Consider the following 18112-nt stretch of genomic DNA (forward strand, 5'->3'; position numbering starts at 1 on the left):
TTTCTGTGTCCATTGAGAGAGAACTTGTGGGTACATTGGGGAGATACTACAAGACAGACAACTGAACAGGTGAGTGGGAGAGGAAGACGAGGAAAGGGGAGGGGATGAAAAGGGTAATGTTTGAATCAGAAGAGACCTGTAGGACAGAGGGGCAAGAGGGAGGGGTGTTGTTTTTGAAATATTGTAGGATTAAATGATGTGTGTACATTTTTTTGCACATATCTTCTATTTGTATTGATCTTGTTCCTTGCTATCCACTTGTTATCCTCTAGCCGCTCAAGGTTATACCCACTTTTTACTACAAACCATTTTCACTCAGAGCTATATAATGCTCTCAGAGTTTGGTTAATGTGAACTATTATGATTAATATAACTCATAATAGATCTGGTTGATCTTACATTTTTATATTGGAAAGAAGATTCAAGAAATCAAGCTTAATGGTACAGAAAACCGTTTTGTCTTATGACACTTATTTATTTATCAACTCATAATTAACTGTGAAAGAAAAAACATTTCCATTTGTGCAGCTTTATCTTCCTAAAGGACCAAAGATGATGAAGTTATCGTTTGATTCCGATTCTGATTACTCAAAGTGTCTGAATGTCCGTTCTCACAGACACACACTAGTGTCATTTGATTCAGATCATGACTGTACTTCTGACAAAGAGTCTGAATGTCCACTCTCCCAGATACACAAATTCTTCAGACCCAACGTGACCGTCCCATTGGATCATCGAGGGGCTCTGTCACTCATCTCACCATATGATGCAGCGTGACGATCTGTCTGGCATGGAGGAGTTCAGCTATGCCCAGATGCCCACGCTGGAGAGAGGAGCTGGTGGGGGTACAGTGGGACGGCGGGGGTGTGTGGAGAGGGACCGGCCAGAGAGCTACATGGTGGACATGAGGGCCAGTGACCTGCAACTTGCCCCCTCTGAGAAGCCCATGTACCCCTGCCTAAGCCATAGGACCTGGCTATACAGTGTCCTCATTGGGGTGAGAGGTCAGGAGGTTAAAGGTCAAGGGTTAAACGTTAAACGTTGCAACAGCAGGGGGTTGGACAACTCTGGTATTCCAGAAACACAGTGGTGCTGGTTTTTTGTTTGTACCAGGGATTTATTGTAAATAATTAGTCATATTCAATGCCATTGACTGGTTAGAGAGAGACCCCACAGTCTGATTTGAAGGCAGAAAAACAGCATTACAGCATTACAGAATCTTTCGAGGAGGAGATGTACACCTCTGGTTTACAACATTCTCATAGGGGTGAGAGCAGAGAGAACAGGGGTAGGGTGACAACTTTTTGGTAAGTGAACTCTCCTCTAGGCAGTTTACGTACTAACCACTGTGTGTTTGTGTGTGTGTGTGTGTGTGTGTGTGTGTGTGTGTGCATGCGAGTTTGTGTGTGTGTCTGTGTGTGTGGGTGGGTGGTCTACAGAGCAGTCTGTTGGTCACGGCTGGCTTCTCTCTCTACCTGGGCAACGTGTTTCCTGCTGCTATGGACTACCTGCGCTGTGCTGCAGGCTCGGTGAGAGGCTCTTAGCTGACTAGAGTCTGACAAAAAGGCTGATCCTCATGTCCCAGAGCTATTTGTGCTGTCTATCCAAGGAGTTGGCAAGACAGCACAAACAGATATGGGACTCAGGCTAGGTATGACCTGATAGTAACGTCAAAATAAAGCCTGTGGCAGATCCTTACTGTAACAGGTCTACATTCTTCTAATAATACACTGAGTATACAAAACATTAGGAACACCTGCTCTTTCCATGTCACTTGTTAAATCCACTTCAATCAGTGTAGATGAAGGGGAGGAGACAGGTTAAAGAATAATTTTTAAGCCTTGAGACAATTGAGACATGGATTGTGTATGTGTGCCATTCAGAGGGTGAATGGGCAAGACAAAATATTGAAGTGCCTTTGAACGGGATATGGTAGTAGGTGCCAGGCGCACCAGTTTGAGTGTGTCAAGAACTCCAACGTTGCTGGATTTTTTCATGCTCAACAGTTTCCCGTGTGTATCAAGAATGGTCCACCACCCAAAGGACATCCAGTCAACTTCACACAACTGTGGGAATCATTGGAGTCAACATCGGCCAGCATCCCTATGGAACGCTTTCGACACCTTGTAGAGTCCTTGCCCCAACGAATTGAGGCTGTTCTGAGGGCACAAGGGAGTCCAACTCAATATTAAGAAGGTGTTCCTAATGTTTTGTACACTCAGTGTATATTAAAATAGGCAATAGACAAACCTGCTTTGTTGCCAAAAAAAGTATTCGGACCAGTGGTGGCTATGACGAGGCAGCACCCCACTGCAGGCAGGCCAATATCCTGTGTATGTATTTGTATAATATCACTTCCCAGGCTACACAGCTATGGTGTAGTATATACAATATTCAGAGACACTCTCGTTTGGTTCGGCGAGATTAGTATTTGTGTGTTTCTTTGTTTCAGAGTATCCCAGCAGCAGCTGTCAGCTTTGCCATTGCCAAAAACCATCATGTTGCAGTGAGTTCACAATAAATGATCTTACACTACTCAATGAGCATGTGTATTTTTTGCATGAATGCTGTCCAGGGGCTACTTGTCCCCTGCTGTCAATATGTCCCCTTAATACTGTAAACATGTCCCCTTAATACTGTAAACATGTCCCCTTGATTTTATAAGCATGTCCCTGAGACAGGTGCTAATATAGTGTACCCTTGTGATTGACAAGTGTCAGATTTCCAGGTGGTATTTGTGTCCACCTTCGCTGTGATGACTACCTGCCTGGTGTGGTTTGGCTGTAAGCTGGTGTTGAGTCCCTCTGCTGTCAATGTGAGTCTACAGCCGATCAGTTTTTTTCTAAATTGTGTGTACACTCTATGTAGTTGCCCTAATGCAATGCTTTGAGGCGCTTCAATTGTTTGTTTGCATGATATGCACACACACACACACACACACACACACACACAAACACACATCATAGGATACAGATGTTAAATGCATCTCTCTCCTTGTCTCTGACCCTGCTTCCCTCCTCTGTCTCTCTCCCCCATGGTCCTATCCACTGTTCAGATCAATGTTAACCTCATCCTGCTGATTCTGCTGGAGGTGCTGATGGCCAGTACGGTCATTCTGTCAGCACGCTCTGCAGAGAACTGCTGCAGCCACAGGAAGGTGTGTGTGTGTGTGTGTGTAAATGTTATTGCTACAAACACAGTTTGTGCATTGGTTGGCTGCACTGTAATTTGTGCTGTACTGTGTGGCGTGTAAGATTGTTTGCCTGCATGTAATTTTAAGATGCTGACCTCTCTCTCTCTCTCTCTCTCTCTCTCTCTCCCTCCCGCTGTATGTTATCTCTTCCCTCTCTATCGCTCACTCTCCCACAGCCAGTTACGTATGACGGTCCTGTGGTTCTGACCCCTGCTGTCTTTCCCACTCGACTTCTAAAGGCCTACTCTGTGAGTACATAGACACTGAGTTTATGTGTGTGTGTGAATGAGATACATTAGACATTCTACTATGTACTCCTGACAGTGAATGTAATGTTTGTGCATTGAAACACCACAAATACTGTACAGTACATTGGCTACATGATTGTTGTTCTTCAATTACATCAATAGTCACTGCTGTGTATTCCCAATAGTCACTGGCGTGTATTTCCGACAGGTGATTGAAGTGTTAGTAGGAATCTCGGCTGTGTTTGGCAGTATCATCGCTCTCAACATGGACGCCTTGCTCCCGGGTCCATACCTGTCTGTCACCTTCTTCTGGATCTTAGTGGCTGTGAGTTAAACTGCGTGTGTTACAATGGGTCTACACAATTGGTTCCCAAATGTTTTGGTTCCCAAATGATCCAATAGAGAGTCTGGCTGCGACTCAACAATGGGTGAAAGACTGAAACACCTCTGTTTTGCTCCCTGTCTCGGCAGTGTTTCCCAAGTGACATTGCCAGCCATGTCGTGGCAGAATACCCCTACAAGTGTCTGGTGAGTTTTTAAAGGTTATGTGTTCTGGACAGGTGTCATGCTCAACCATTATCCCACTGACTGAAGACTCTATCTCTTTCTCTCTCTCCTCCCTCTCTCCCCCTCAGGTAGAGATGTTGATTGCCATCAGCAGTGTGACCTCCCCCCTGCTCTTCTCAGCCTCAGGCTTCCTCTCCTGCAGTGTGCTTAGTTTCATTGACATCTTCCTGTATGAGGGGCCTACAACTAAGGTGAGCTGCCTAGTGCTCTGTGATAGATAGTCTGTGTACATGGGATGAGTTGTGAATCTAACGTTTTTGAGAAACATGATCAAGATATAACTAACGACTGTGCAGAAATGAAATGTAAAAACATACAGAGCTTTTCATGTGGTGTTATTAATTCAGATAGTGAGCAAAACCAACGTTTTAAGAAAGGGACATACAACATGTTCAAAACACAACATGTTCAAAACATACACTACCGTTCAAAAGTTTGGGGTCACTTAGAAATGTTCTTGTTTTCGAAAGAAAAGCAATTATTTTGTCCATTCAAATAACATCAAATTGATTGATCAGCACAGTTGAAAACTGTTGTGCTGATTAAAGTGTAGACATTGTTAATGTTGTAAATGGCTATTGTAGCTGGAAACGGCTGATTTTTTATGGAATATCTCCATAGGCGTACAGAGGCCCATTATCAGCAACCATCAGTCATGTGTTCCAATGGCACGTTGTGTTTGCTAATCCAAGTTGATCATTTTAAAAGGCTAATTGATCATTAGAAAACCCTTTTGCAATTATGTTAGCATAGCTGAAAACTGTTGTGCTGATTAAAGAAGCAATAAAACTGGCCTTCTTGAGACTAGTTGAGTATCTGGAGCATCAGCAATTGTGGGTTCGATTACAGGCTCAAAATGACCAGAAACAAATAACTTTCTTCTGAAACTCGTCAGTCTATTCTTGTTCTGAGAAATTAAGGCTATTCTATGTTAGAAATTGCCAAGAAACTGAAGATCTCATACAACGCTGTGTACTACTCCCTTCACAGAACAGCGCAAACTGGCTCTAACCAGAATAGAAAGAGGAGTGGGAGGCCCCGGTGCACAACTGAGCAAGAGGGCAAAGACATTAGAGTGTCTAGTTTGAGAAACAGAAGCCTCACAGGTCCTCAACTGGCAGCTTCATTAAATAGTACCCACAAAACACCAGTCTCAACATCAACAGTGAAGAGGCGACTCCGGAATGCTGACCTTCTAGGCAGAGTTGCAAAGAAAAAGCCATATCTCAGACTGGCCAATAAAAAGAAAATATGCCCATTTCTCGCATGGAATAGCCTTCATTTCTCAGAACAAGAATAGACTGACGAGTTTCAGAAGAAAGTTATTTGTTTCTGACCATTTTGAGCCTGTAATCGAACCCACAATTGCTGATGCTCCAGATACTCAACTAGTCTCAAGAAGGCCAGTTTTATTGCTTCTTTAATCAGCACAATAGTTTTCAGCTGTGCTAACATAATTGCAAAATGGTTTTCTAATGATCAATTAGCCTTTTAAAATGATAAACTTGGATTAGCAAACACAACGTGCCATTGGAACACAGGACTGATGGTTGCTGATAATGGGCCTCTGTACGCCTATGTAGATATTCCTTTAAAAATCAGCAATTTCCAGCTACAATAGCCATTTACAACATTAACAATGTCTACACTGTATTTCTGATCAATTTGATGTTATTTTAATGGACAAAAAATTTGCTTTTCTTTCGAAAACAAGGACATTTCTAAGTGACTCCAAACTTTTGAACGGTAGTGTATATACTTAAAAACGTCCTACGGCGATTGTTGAACTTTTACTGTTGAAAAGTGATATCCCAAGTATAAATGCAGTAACTTACACACACTAAAGGGTAAAATAATATGTTTTGAGCAAAATAGTGTTTTTTAAACACAACTGCAAACTTCAAGGAGTAGGGCATTCAATGGGTTGGTCTGATGGGAATTTGTGATGTCATCGGCCTCCCCCTTGCTTGAGGAACAATAGAGGAGCAATAGACTTGTGCTATGTCATACTGGACCACCGATTGAGATGTGCCTTTTGTTAAGTAAATTTTTATTTTTATTTTTTATTTAACCTTTATTTAACCAGGTAAACCAGTTGAGAACAGGTTCTCATTTACAACTGCGACCTGGCCAAGATAAAGCAAAGCAGTGCAATAAAAACAACACAGAGTTACATATGGGGTAAAAAAACATAAAGTCAAAAATACAACAAAAAATATATATACAGTGTGTGCAAATGTAGCAAGTTATGGAGGTAAGGCAATAAATAGGCTATAGTGCAGAATAATTACAATAGTATTAACACTGGAATGCTAGATGTGCAAGAGATTATGTGCAAATAGAGATACTGGGGTGCAAAAGAGCAAAATAAATAACAATATAGGGATGAGGTAGTTGGGTGGGCTAATTTCAGATGGGCTGTGTACAGGTGCAATGATCGGTAAGGTGCTCTGACAACTGATGCTTAAAGTTATTGAGGGAGATAAGAGTCTCCAGCTTCAGAGATTTTTGCAATTCGTTCCAGTCATTGGCAGCAGAGAACTGGAAGGAATGGCGGCCAAAGGAGGTGTTGGCTTTGGGAATGACCAGTGAGATATACCTGCTGGAACGCAGACTACGGGTGGGTGCTGCTATGGTGACCAATGAGCTAAGATAAGGCGGGGATTTGCCTAGCAGTGATTTATAGATGGCCTGGAGCCAGTGGGTTTGACGGACGAACATGTAGTGAGGACCAGCCAACAAGAGCGTACAGGTCACAGTGGTGGGTAGTGTATGGGGCTTTGGAGACAAAACGGATGGCACTGTGATAGACTACATCCAATTTGCTGAGTAGAGTGTTGGAGGCTATTTTGTAAATGACATCGCCGAAGTCAAGGATCGGTAGGATAGTCAGTTTTACGAGGGCATGTTTGGCAGCATGAGTGAAGGAGGCTTTGTTGCGAAATAGGAAGCCGATTCTAGATTTAACTTTGGATTGGAGATTCTTTATGTGAGTCTGGAAGGAGAGTTTACAGTCTAACCAGACACCTAGGTATTTGTAGTTGTCCACATACTCTAGGTCAGACCCGTCGAGAGTGGTGATTCTAGTCGGGTGGGCGGGTGCCAGCAGCGTTCGATTGAAAAGCATGCATTTAGTTTTACTAGTGTTTAAGAGCAGTTGGAGGCTACTGAAGGATTGTTGTATGGCATTGAAGCTCGTTTGGAGGTTTGTTAACACAGTGTCCAATGAAGGGCCAGATGTATACAAAATGGTGTCGTCTGCGTAGAGGTGGATCTGAGAGTCACCAGCAGCAAGAGCGACATCATTGATATACACGGAGAAAAGTGTCGGCCCAAGAATTGAACCCTGTGGCACCCCCATAGAGACTGCCATAGGTCCAGACAACAGGCCCTCCGATTTGACACACTGAACTCTATCTGAGAAGTAGTTGGTGAACCAGGCGAGGCAGTCATTTGAGAAACCAAGGCTATTTAGTCTGCCAATAAGAATGCGGTGGTTGACAGAGTCGAAAGCCTTGGCCAGGTCGATGAAGACGGCTGCACAGTACTGTCTATTATCAATCGCGGTTATAATATCGTTTATGACCTTGAGCGTGGCTGAAGTGCACCCGTGACCAGCTCGGAAACCGGATTGCATAGCGGAGAAGGTACGGTGGTGTTCGAAATGGTCGGTGATCTGTTTGTTAACTTGGCTTTCAAATACTTTCGAAAGGCAGGGCAGGATGGATATAGGTCTGTAGCAGTTTGGATCTAGAGTGTCACCCCCTTTGAAGAGGGGGATGACCGCGGCAGCTTTCCAATCTCTGGGGATCTCAGACGTTATGAAAGAGAGGTTGAACAGACTAGTAATAGGGGTAGCGACAATTTCGGCGGCTAGTTTTAGAAAGAAAGGGTCCAGATTGTCTAGCCCAGCTGATTTGTAGGGGTCCAGATTTTGCAGCGCTTTCAAAACATCAGCTGTCTGAATTTGTGTGAAGGAGAAGCGGGGGGGCATGGGCAAGTTGCAGCAGAGGGTGCAGAGTTGGTGGCCGGGTTAGTGGTAGCCAGATGGAAAGCATGGCCAGCTGTAGCAAAATGCTTGTTGAAATTCTCGATTATTGTAGATTTATCGGTGGTGATAGTGTTTCCTAGCCTCAGTGCAGTGGGCAGCTGGGAGGAAGTGCTCTTATTCTCCATGGACTTTACAGTGTCCCAAAACTTTTTGGAGTTAGTGCTACAGGATGCAAATTTCTGTTTGAAAAAGTTAGCCTTTGCTTTCCTGACTGCTTGTGTATATTGGTTCCTAACTTCCTGAAAAGTTGCATATCGCGGGGGCTATTTGATGCTAATGCTGTACGCCACAGGATGTTTTTGTGCTGGTCAAGGGCAGTCAAGTCTGAGGAGAACCAGGGGCTATATTGGTTCTTAGTTCTGTATTTTTTTAATGGGGCATGTTTATTTAAGATTGAGAGGAAATTACTTTTAAGGAACAACCAGGCATCCTCTACTGACGGAATGAGATCTATATCCATCCAGGATACCTGGGCCAGGTCAATTAGGAAGGCATGCTCGCTAAAGTGTTTTAGGGAGCGTTTGACAGTGATGAGGGGTGGTCGTTTGACCGCGGACCCGTTACGGACGCAGGCAATAAGGCAGTGATCGCTGAGATCCTGGTTGAAGACAGCTGAGGTGTATTTAGAGGGTATGTTAGTCAGGATGATATCTATGAGGGTACCCATGTTTACGGATTTAGGGTTGTACCTGGTAGGTTAGTTGATAATTTGCGTGAGGTTGAGGGCATCTAGCTTGGATTGTAGGATGGCTGGGGTAAGTGAGGTGAAAAGGAGAGTGCCACATTAATTAATGACTCTGTGGTTATAACTCAGATGGCGTACCAATACAATATGTATGTGTGTCCCCCTAGCAATCGTATGACATCCTGATGCTGATTCTGATGTTGTTGCTGCTGGTGCAGGCAGTTCTGACTCTGGCCACCGTGGTGCACTGTGCCTCCTACAAGAACCAGCTCCGCATGGGGACTCCAGAGTGGGATGACAGCCTGCAGCTCCCAGCCCTCCACTTAGAGCTACACTACAAACACATACAGTACCTACTGTTTACACAGTCATGCAGATTCACATAGACATGATCTAGGACATACACTCTCCTATTGTGCTGCACACACTGCATACATCAGACTCTCTCTCTCTCTCTCTCTCTCTCTCTCTCTCTCTCTCTCTCTCTCTCTCTCTCTCTCTCTCTCTCTCTCACTTTCTCTCCCTCTCTCAAATGCACACACATGCATGTACACACACACTCACACATGAGATGTTGTGCTCTATGACTAACTGATGAAGAGTCACTGATTCTTAGATAGACTGAGGTGAGAGATGTACCAGCTCTCTGGAAATGTCACTGACGTGTGAGGAGGACTGATGCTTATGTAGCACATGAAGATGTGGGAAACTTACTCCTCAGCCTTAAGTGTCCATGTTTACGCCGCTCAAGAGCTAGCTTTTGAGTGGCACGACTGGTATAGGCGCTTGAGGGTGGATGGTCACGTGTGTTTGTGAAGCAGAGGTCCCGGGTTCGAGCCAGGTATGTGCCGAATCGGGAGGAAGTGGTACTCGCTAAGCAAGCAGCGTGACGTCCTTTACACTTATGACTAAGCTGGTCATTCATGGAGTAACAGTATGTTGTGCAGTGACGACGTGCAGACTGCAGTGACAAAAGCCTCTCTCTAAATTGTTTTTCTTTCTCATCAATCTACACACAATACCCCATAATGACAAAGCAAAAACAGGTTTTTAGAAATGTTTGCTAAAAATGTTTACATAAGTATTCAGACCCTTTACTCAGTACTTTGTTGAAGCACCTTTAGCAGCGAATACAGCCTCAAGTCTTTTGGGGTATGATGCTACAAGCTTGGCACACCTGTATTTGGGGAGTTTCTCGCATTCTTCTCTGCAGATCCTGTCAAGCTCTGTCAGGTTGAATGGGGAGCGTCGCTGCACAGCTATTTTCAGGTCTCTCCAGAGATGTTAGATCGGGTTCAAGTCCGGGCTCTGGCTGGGCCGCTCAAGGACATTCAGAGACTTGTCCCGAAGCCACTCCTGCGTTGTCTTGGCTGTGTGCTTAGGGTCGTTGTCCTGTTGGAAGGTGAACCTTCGCCCCAGTCTGAGATCCTGAGCGCTCTGGAGCAGGTTTTCATGAAGGATCTCGCTGTACTTTCAAGTTTGGGATGGTTACATAAGACAGAAGGTTACTTAAGGCAAAAATGAGGTCGGGTGGGCGTACAACGTGAATGTCTAGCAACCCAAAGGTTGCGTGATCAAATCTCATGTCGGAGGATGCTATTCACGAGGACACATTGTTCTGTCTCACGATTCCCGAGCATAAAACGGCACAGGGGATGTTCAGTTGGCTGCGTGGCTATATTAACGAAAAACAGATTCCATGGTATCGAATGGTGGGCTTTTGCACAGATGGGGCTTCATCTATCACGGGACGGTGGGAAGGCCTCTGCACTTTAGTTATGAATGTGCCTCCTTCTGCCATATGGATGCATTGTATGATACACCCACTGAGCTATAATGTATACACCGGAGCAACTGGCGGCAAAAGAGCTGAGTGCAGAACTCTGAGATATGCAGCAGGTCACTTAAATTATAAACTATATCGCACACGCCTGTTCGCAAAACAATGTGGAGATATGGGATCAGAGCATGACAATGTTTTATTTCACACTGAGGCTTGGTGGTTATCAAGGGAGAGTGTTGGAACGATTTTTCGAATTGAGAGAGGAACTGTTGTCATTCACAATGGATGTAAAAAACGGACTTTGTTGACTTTCTGTGTAATGAAAAGAAAATGTGTCTCCTTGCCTATGTAACAGACATATTTTGGAAACTGAACGAACTGAACGCAATCATGCAGAGGAAATACCAAGAAAATCTACAGATGTGTGACCGAATCAGCGAAATACGTTTGACTGTGATCCTGGCTCAGTTGACATGCCGGTGAGTGAAATCGAACAGCTGATCGAGCTGTCATGTGACCGAATGCTGCAGACAACGCATTCACGGGTCACTATGGAGGAGTTTTGGTTCCTGACTCAAAGGGAATACTGTGCCGTCTCCCTCCGAGCATTACAACTCATGGTACGCTGATTCAGTGCTCTCGTCTGCATTAAAAACAAATATCGATCCAGGTTGGATGTGACAGGAGAGATGAGGTGCGCACTGTCGACCACACCCCCTGACTTTCAGAAGCTCCGACGTGACATGCATCAAGCACACCCATCTCATTAGTGGTAGTGAGATAAGAGAAATTATGTCAGTCTAATTTGCAATTGACTGGCATAGACCCACATTAAAAGTATATGATGGTGAGTTGAGAATACAACCAGAAATACTGTTAGAATGTTTTGCAATTGACTGCCATAGCCCCAATTTAAAAAGTTAACATTGGCTGTTAATTACATAATAATTTTTCACATGGTTGGGGTCATGAGAATTTTTAGATATCAAAATGGGGTCGTGGGCCAAAAAAGTTTGGGAACCACTGCCTTAACTCTTTTAGCTAACCCTCCCCTAACCTTAACCCTTTCACCTAACTCCTAACCTTAACCCTAACCCCTAGCCTAGCTAACGTTATCCAGCTAGCTAATGTTAGCGTTGGCCACCTAGCCACTTAGCTAACGTTAGCAACAAGAAATTGGAAATCATAACATATCATATGTTTTGCAAATTCGTAACATATTCTACGTTTTGCAAATTCGGAACATATTGTAAGAATCACAATTCATAGCATATTGAACGAATTACAATTCATAACATATCATACGAATTGTAATTCATTACTTATCATCCGAAATGGATGATGGACATCCACAAATTAATACATACTGTAATGACCCAGCTGGTCATAAAGTAAAAGAGAGACGGGCACCAGGTGTACAGGCAGAACACAGGTTTATTCCTGAATGGGCTATTGTTCAGGCCACAGCCCACGCCGCTAAACCTCGAACGTACACAAATAAAACATGTCAAGTTAAGGGTCCCGAATAGAAGAGAGAGATATGAGACCGTAACCCCTATTTAAGCATTCCAAAACCCCGCGGGATTACCCATCATACCCCCCCAACCTTTCCATCTGTCCCTGCATATTTAACCCCTGCTAGCACCCATGAGAACGATAACACACCCACGAACACAGAACACAATACCGGGTCGTTACATAGCCCCCCCTTTCTAAACCCTAGCCCCTAGGGTTACAAAACAAAATCCTTAAAACGACCCGGAGGTCGCATCAGTCTCTTGTGCCTCCCCTTGACTCTCACCGGTGGACCCCCAGAACACTCATCTGCCCCAATGTCATTTCCAGCGCCCTCCGAAGAGGCAGCCCCCGCCCCAGGCTCAGGTTGCGCTAGAGTCTCCTCGCTAGACTGTCCCCGTGTGCTCACATCAGAGTCCTCACTCCCATTCCCTACCGTTTTCCTCCCTCTGTAGGGCGCCAATCGGTCCCGGTGGACCACCACCTTCCTGCTCCGTGGAGGAACCTCCACCCGGTACGTCACCTCCCCCACTCTCTCTATCACCAGACACGGCCCCACCCAGGCACTGTCCAGCTTTGGGCACCGCCCCTTCTTGCGCGTGGGGTTGTGAAGCCACACGCGTTCACCCACTCCAAAGTGCCTCCTCTTAGCGCGTGAGTCAGAGTGGCGCTTTTGGTGCATTCCTGCGTTCTCGAGTTGCTCTCTTGCGAAGGTGTGAGCCGCTTCTAACCGGTTCTGCAGACGACGAACATAGTTCCCTGTCGTCGTTATCAGGAGGGTGGCCAAACGTCAGTTCGGCTGGGGTGCGCAACTCACGACCTAACATTAGTAGCGCTGGGGAGCACGCAGTTGATTCTTGAACAGCCGACCTACATGCCATAAGAATAAACGGTAAGTGGGTGTCCCAATCTCTCTGGTGTTTTGAGGTAACGATAGCCAGCTGTTGTGCTAATGTTCTGTTAAATCTTTCCACCAGCCCATCACTCTGGGAGTGAAGCGGAGTAGTGTGCGTCTTCTCCGCGCCTAACCGTCTACACAACTCTGAGAACACCCGTGACTCAAAGTTTCTCCCCTGGTCGCTGTGTATAGACTGTGGCACCCCAAACCGACTGATTATTCCCCCTACCAACGCATCAGCTACTGTTTCTGCCTCCTGGTCTGGGAGAGCGTAAACCTCTGGCCACTTGGTGAAGTAGTCCATAGCAGTTAGAATCCACCTGTTACCGCTGTCTGTGGTTGGAAACGGTCCAACTATGTCTACCCCCAGTCTTTCCATGGGCTCCCCTCCTGGGAATTGTTGTAGGAGGGCGTGTGACTGACCTGGAGGTCCTTTCTTAGCAGCACACTCGTCGCACTGCCTGCAAAAGTCCTCCACATCCCTCCTGTGCCTGGCCCAATAGAAGCCTTTACGTACGCGCTTTAACGCTTTTGGAGACCCCAAAATGCCCTGCGCCTACTCCCCCGTGAAGCTGCTGTAACACGCTCCCTTGCAGCCTTTTGGGAACCACTACCTGCCACGTAATTTCTCCAGTAGCTGGCTTTTTCCACCCCCTCTGAGCACTCCCTCAGCCACTCTAAGGACTGAGAATTTAGCCCACAGTCCTTTGGTGACTGGTGATAGAGGGGCTACTTCCCCCCACGGCGGTCGTCTTCTCTCTTCCACCCACCCCAGCACAGGACGCAGCTCTGCGTCCTCCTCCTGGCGACGCCTCCACTCCCCGACGTCCACAGCCTCAAGCTCCCGGCACTCTGTCACCCTCAGCTGACTCACCGTGGCGGTGACTCCCTCCTCCATGCACAGTTCTCTCTCTCGCTCCACCCGTTTGGCGCAGTACCCACAGCCGTCCTCAGCACACGGGCGGCGGGACAAGGCATCTGCATTGCTGTGGCGAAGGCCGGCCCTGTGCTCCACCTGGAAGTCGTAGGGTTGCAGCTCCTCCAACCAGCAGGCGATCTGACCCTCTGGCTCCTTGAAGGAGAGAAGCCACTGCAGGGCGGAGTGATCCGTCCGCACCACAAACGGCAGGCCCCCCAGGTAGTACTTGAAATGGCGTACTACTGCCACGACAGGCAAAAGCTCTCTCCTTGTCACGCAGTAGCGTTTTTCAGCCTTATCAAAGGTTCTGCTATAATAAGCTACTACGTGCTCCCCGTCAGAACCACGCTGAGCCAGCACAGCCCCCAAGACCTCATTGCTTGCGTCGGTGTCCAGGATAAAAGGACGGTTCGGGTCTGGTGGGGACAGGACAGGGGCCTCCACCAGGGCACGTTTGAGGGCCTCAAACGCCCGCTGGTGCTCTTCGGTCCACTGAAAAACAGTGTCCTTCTTGAGAAGGTGGTTCAAAGGAGCTGCTATCCCCGCAAACCCTTTCACAAACCTACGATAGTAGGATGCCAGACCCAGGAAGCTCTTAACCTCTTTTTTTCCCCTTGGAACTGGCCACCCCCTCACAGCCTCCACTTTGTCTGGCATCGTGCTGATGCCCTCACCACCCAGCTGATGACCCAGGAATGCCACCTCCCTTTGCATGAAATGGCACTTTTCCGGGTGTAATTTTAGCCCCGCCCCCGAGATCCTCTCCAACACTCGCCTAAGTGCCCCCAGTGCCCCCCCCCAAACTATGTGCCGTGCACCAATATGTCGTCTAGGTACACAATACACTCGTCTCTCGGAACCCCCGCCAGCACTCTGTCCATGAGCCTCTCAAAGGTGGCAGGAGCATTACAAAGCCCGAAGCACAGCACCTTGAACTGCCAATGGCCCCTATCCGTGGAGAAGGCAGTTTTTCACGTGCCCCAGGCGAGAGGGCACCTGCCGTAGCCACTGCGCAGATCAAGGGAAGAGAACCACGAGGACCCTCTGACGTGGTCTAGCGACTCATCGATCCTCGGGATGGGGTAAGAGTCTTTAGTGGTGACAGAATTTAGGCCCCTGTAGTCCGCACAAAACTTAAGTTTACCCCTTTCTTAGGCACCATGACGACCGGCGCGGACCATGGGCTATCTGATGGCTCAATGAAATCAGCCTGCAACATGTCAGCAATAGCTGTGGCTGCTGCTTCCCTCTTGGCAAGGGGAATGCGACGGGGGCCGAATTTTAATGGGTTGGGTGTCCCCAGTGTCGATGTCGTGCTGAACCAGGTGCGTTTGCCCTACCTCATCTTCCCCCAAGCGAAGCTATCTTTAAAGTCAAACAGCAGCTGCTTTAACTGTCTCTGTTGTCTCTCATCCAGACCTTGACAGTTTTTCAGCCACACAGCCTCAACGGCGTCGATAACTTCCTCCTTCCCCCCGTTGGGCTGATGGGGTGAAGGAGCCAGTGTGTTTTGAGCTACTGGGCTGCCTGTGCTTGCACCATTATGGGGAGTGAAGGTCGTTGCCGCCGGAGACAGCTGCTGGGATGGCACAACGACCAAGGGAGCAGCCGGGACGACCAGTGGAGTTTCGGCAAGCTTGGAGGAAGACGGAGGGACAGCCCTGCCCCCTGCTGGCCCTCCCGAAGGCGACATTCCCACTGTGGGCCCCCCCGACAGCCTCAAAGTGCCCAAAGCTAAGTCCCACTAAGCCCCACAGTTTTTCAAAAAGTCCATTCCCAGTATACAGGGGTCCTGTACCGCTGCTACCCACACCGGACACCCCACAGTTCTCCCCCACACAGTCACAGACAACCGACACTTCCCTAACATGGGGGCTAGCTCCCCCGTGACAGTCCGTAGCTGGACAAGGGTCGGCTCCACCCGCACCCCAACAGGTAGTATGTCTGGTCTCACCAGGGTTACTGTAGAGCCCGTGTCGACCAGGGCCAAACATTCCACCCCCTCTACCTTGACGATGACATTGCAGAAGTCCCCAATGGTGGTACGTCCCAGCACAACTACCGGACTAGGAAACACGGAGGCGGCTACACCCTGGGGAAGCAGGTCCCCACCCTCTTGCCTGCGCTGCTGGGTACCTCTTCTGCTTACTGTAGGTTCAGGGGCGGGGGGTGGGTCCGCGCTGCCCCCTGCGCGAGAACCCGCTGTCGTTTCCCTGGTGACGGGAGAATCTGCCACACTCCCGCTGAATGTGGCCAGGCTGGCCACAACCACAGCAGACAATGGGAGTTGAGCTGACACTGCGATGTTGTCTGGAGCCCCTCTCAATGAAAAGCGATGCGGTCTTGACTAACCCACCCAACTCGTCGACCCACTCTGGTTTGGTGACCCCCGGCACCCCGGCCGCCGCTGCTCTCACCTCTGGTTGACTGGCAACCTCCACTCTCACTCCCTCACCCCAGATCAGCTCCCTCTTCCTGGCTATCTCCACTGCAGCCCGCAGAGATGCTGGGTCCGCCATCTGAACATGCTTACCCAGTTCGGTGGGGGAGAGCGCTCTAATAAAACTGTCCCGTGCCAGCTCGTCTTGCACCCCAATCAGCATAGTTGCATAAGCCCGTCTGGTCAGGCTCAGAATACCACTTGCCAACGCCTTTAATGATTCCCCCTGAAGTCTCTTTTTGTTACTCAGTTCAATCCGCAGCATGTTGGGCTGTGCATCGCTGCCGAAACGTCCCCCCAATGCCTCCACTAGCGCACCGTAGTCGCCCCTCTCGTCTGGGGCTAGCGTTAGCAGGCATTCCGACGCCTCCTCTGCCAGGCTCAGGGCAAGCTGTAACCCTTTCGTCTCGTCAGACCACCTCCCGGCTCTAGCCAACAACTCGAATTGAGTGAAAAAAACTTCCCAATTACCTTGTCCATTGAACTTTGGAAGTTTAGCCGCTACCGTGGCTAATGGCAATAGGGCGCTGCCATTTCTGTTTACATAAGGAGGCCCAGCCATTTCCGCACGCGGTGACGTCAATATCTCCGTCGCCGTGAAGTCTGTTCTGGTCGAGCGGTGTGAAGGAAAACCCGCCCGTTCTGCCATCTTGCTGACTGACAATTTAACTTCCGCCATGTGGGTCTCCAGCTCTTCTACAGCCGTCGTCGCCTGACCCTCCCGACCGGGTACACCCGAGCCCACAACGGACACTTTGTCCGACTCTTCCTTAATATTCCGCCTCGCCCCGATCATCATGACCGTAGATGCGAGACACGCTAAAGCCAACCACGGCCTATACTGAAACAGCTAACTCGCCTAATCTCGATCTATCCCGTCGTTCGAAACCACTTCTGACACCAATGTAATGACCCAGCTGGGTCATAAAGTAAAAGAGAGACGGGCACCAGGTGTACAGGCAGAACACAGGTTTATTCCTGAATGGGCTATTGTTCAGGCCACAGCCCACGCCGCTAAACCTCGAACGTACACAAATAAAACATGTCAAGTTAAGGGTCCCGAATAGAAGAGAGAGATATGAGACCGTAACCCCTATTTAAGCATTCCAAAACCCCGCGGGATTACCCATCATACCCCCCAACCTTTCCATCTGTCCCTGCATATTTAACCCCTGCTAGCACCCATGAGAACGATAACACACCCACGAACACAGAACACAATACCGGGTCGTTACAATACCATACAAACGTGTCTCCGATTTACTTACAGAATAATAATAAATGCTCTGAGACAAGGTTGCAGCCACAACACATTCAATTGCTTTCTTGATCACCATTGCGATGCAGCAGTTGTAGAGAGGAAATCCTATATTTGGAAGCAGTTGTAATGCCTACATCACAAGGAAAGACTGATTGACTCACTGCTCCTCTCCTCCTGAAACGCAAGATAGAGACAGCTTCGTAGGCTAGCCTAGCCTATATGAGGAAATCCTCAGAAGCTTGCATCAGTGTGCCCAATTTTTTTTACTGATAATGTGAGACCTTTTATAAACGACATCCGAGGTGTCGAGTTTGTTCCTCTATCTAAAGATCACAACTCATTGTCTGGGTTTTCACAACACAGTCAAATGGACATTTAAATCAGGATTTGTCATTTCAATTTGTGCAAGGAGAGAGGAAGCAATGATTAGTAGAATCCTAATGCGTTACCTATCTCATCTTTGGTTCTGAGGAGAAGAGAGAGACAAAACCGGGAAGGGAGGGTGAGGACTGAGGAGGGGTAAAGGCAGAACAAACCGGTGTGCCCGGATAC

At 47.7% G+C, this 18112-nt stretch overlaps 1 protein-coding gene across 1 annotated transcript; it reads left to right on the forward strand.

Moving 5' to 3' along the window:
- Positions 1 to 9130, forward strand: LOC121531228 (membrane protein MLC1-like). Its single transcript, XM_045205105.1, has 11 exons — positions 1 to 69; positions 691 to 997; positions 1440 to 1529; positions 2453 to 2510; positions 2715 to 2815; positions 3056 to 3157; positions 3370 to 3441; positions 3650 to 3766; positions 3913 to 3969; positions 4077 to 4199; positions 8912 to 9130. Exons 2-11 carry the CDS (start codon positions 764 to 766, stop codon positions 9128 to 9130), a joined length of 1173 nt encoding a protein of 390 aa, XP_045061040.1. The 5' UTR covers positions 1 to 69; positions 691 to 763.
- Positions 9131 to 18112: the final 8982 nt, after the last annotated feature.

The sequence above is a fragment of the Coregonus clupeaformis genome, chromosome 19 (genome assembly GCF_020615455.1).
Source record: "Coregonus clupeaformis isolate EN_2021a chromosome 19, ASM2061545v1, whole genome shotgun sequence".
Classification (NCBI taxonomy): Eukaryota; Metazoa; Chordata; class Actinopteri; order Salmoniformes; family Salmonidae; genus Coregonus; species Coregonus clupeaformis.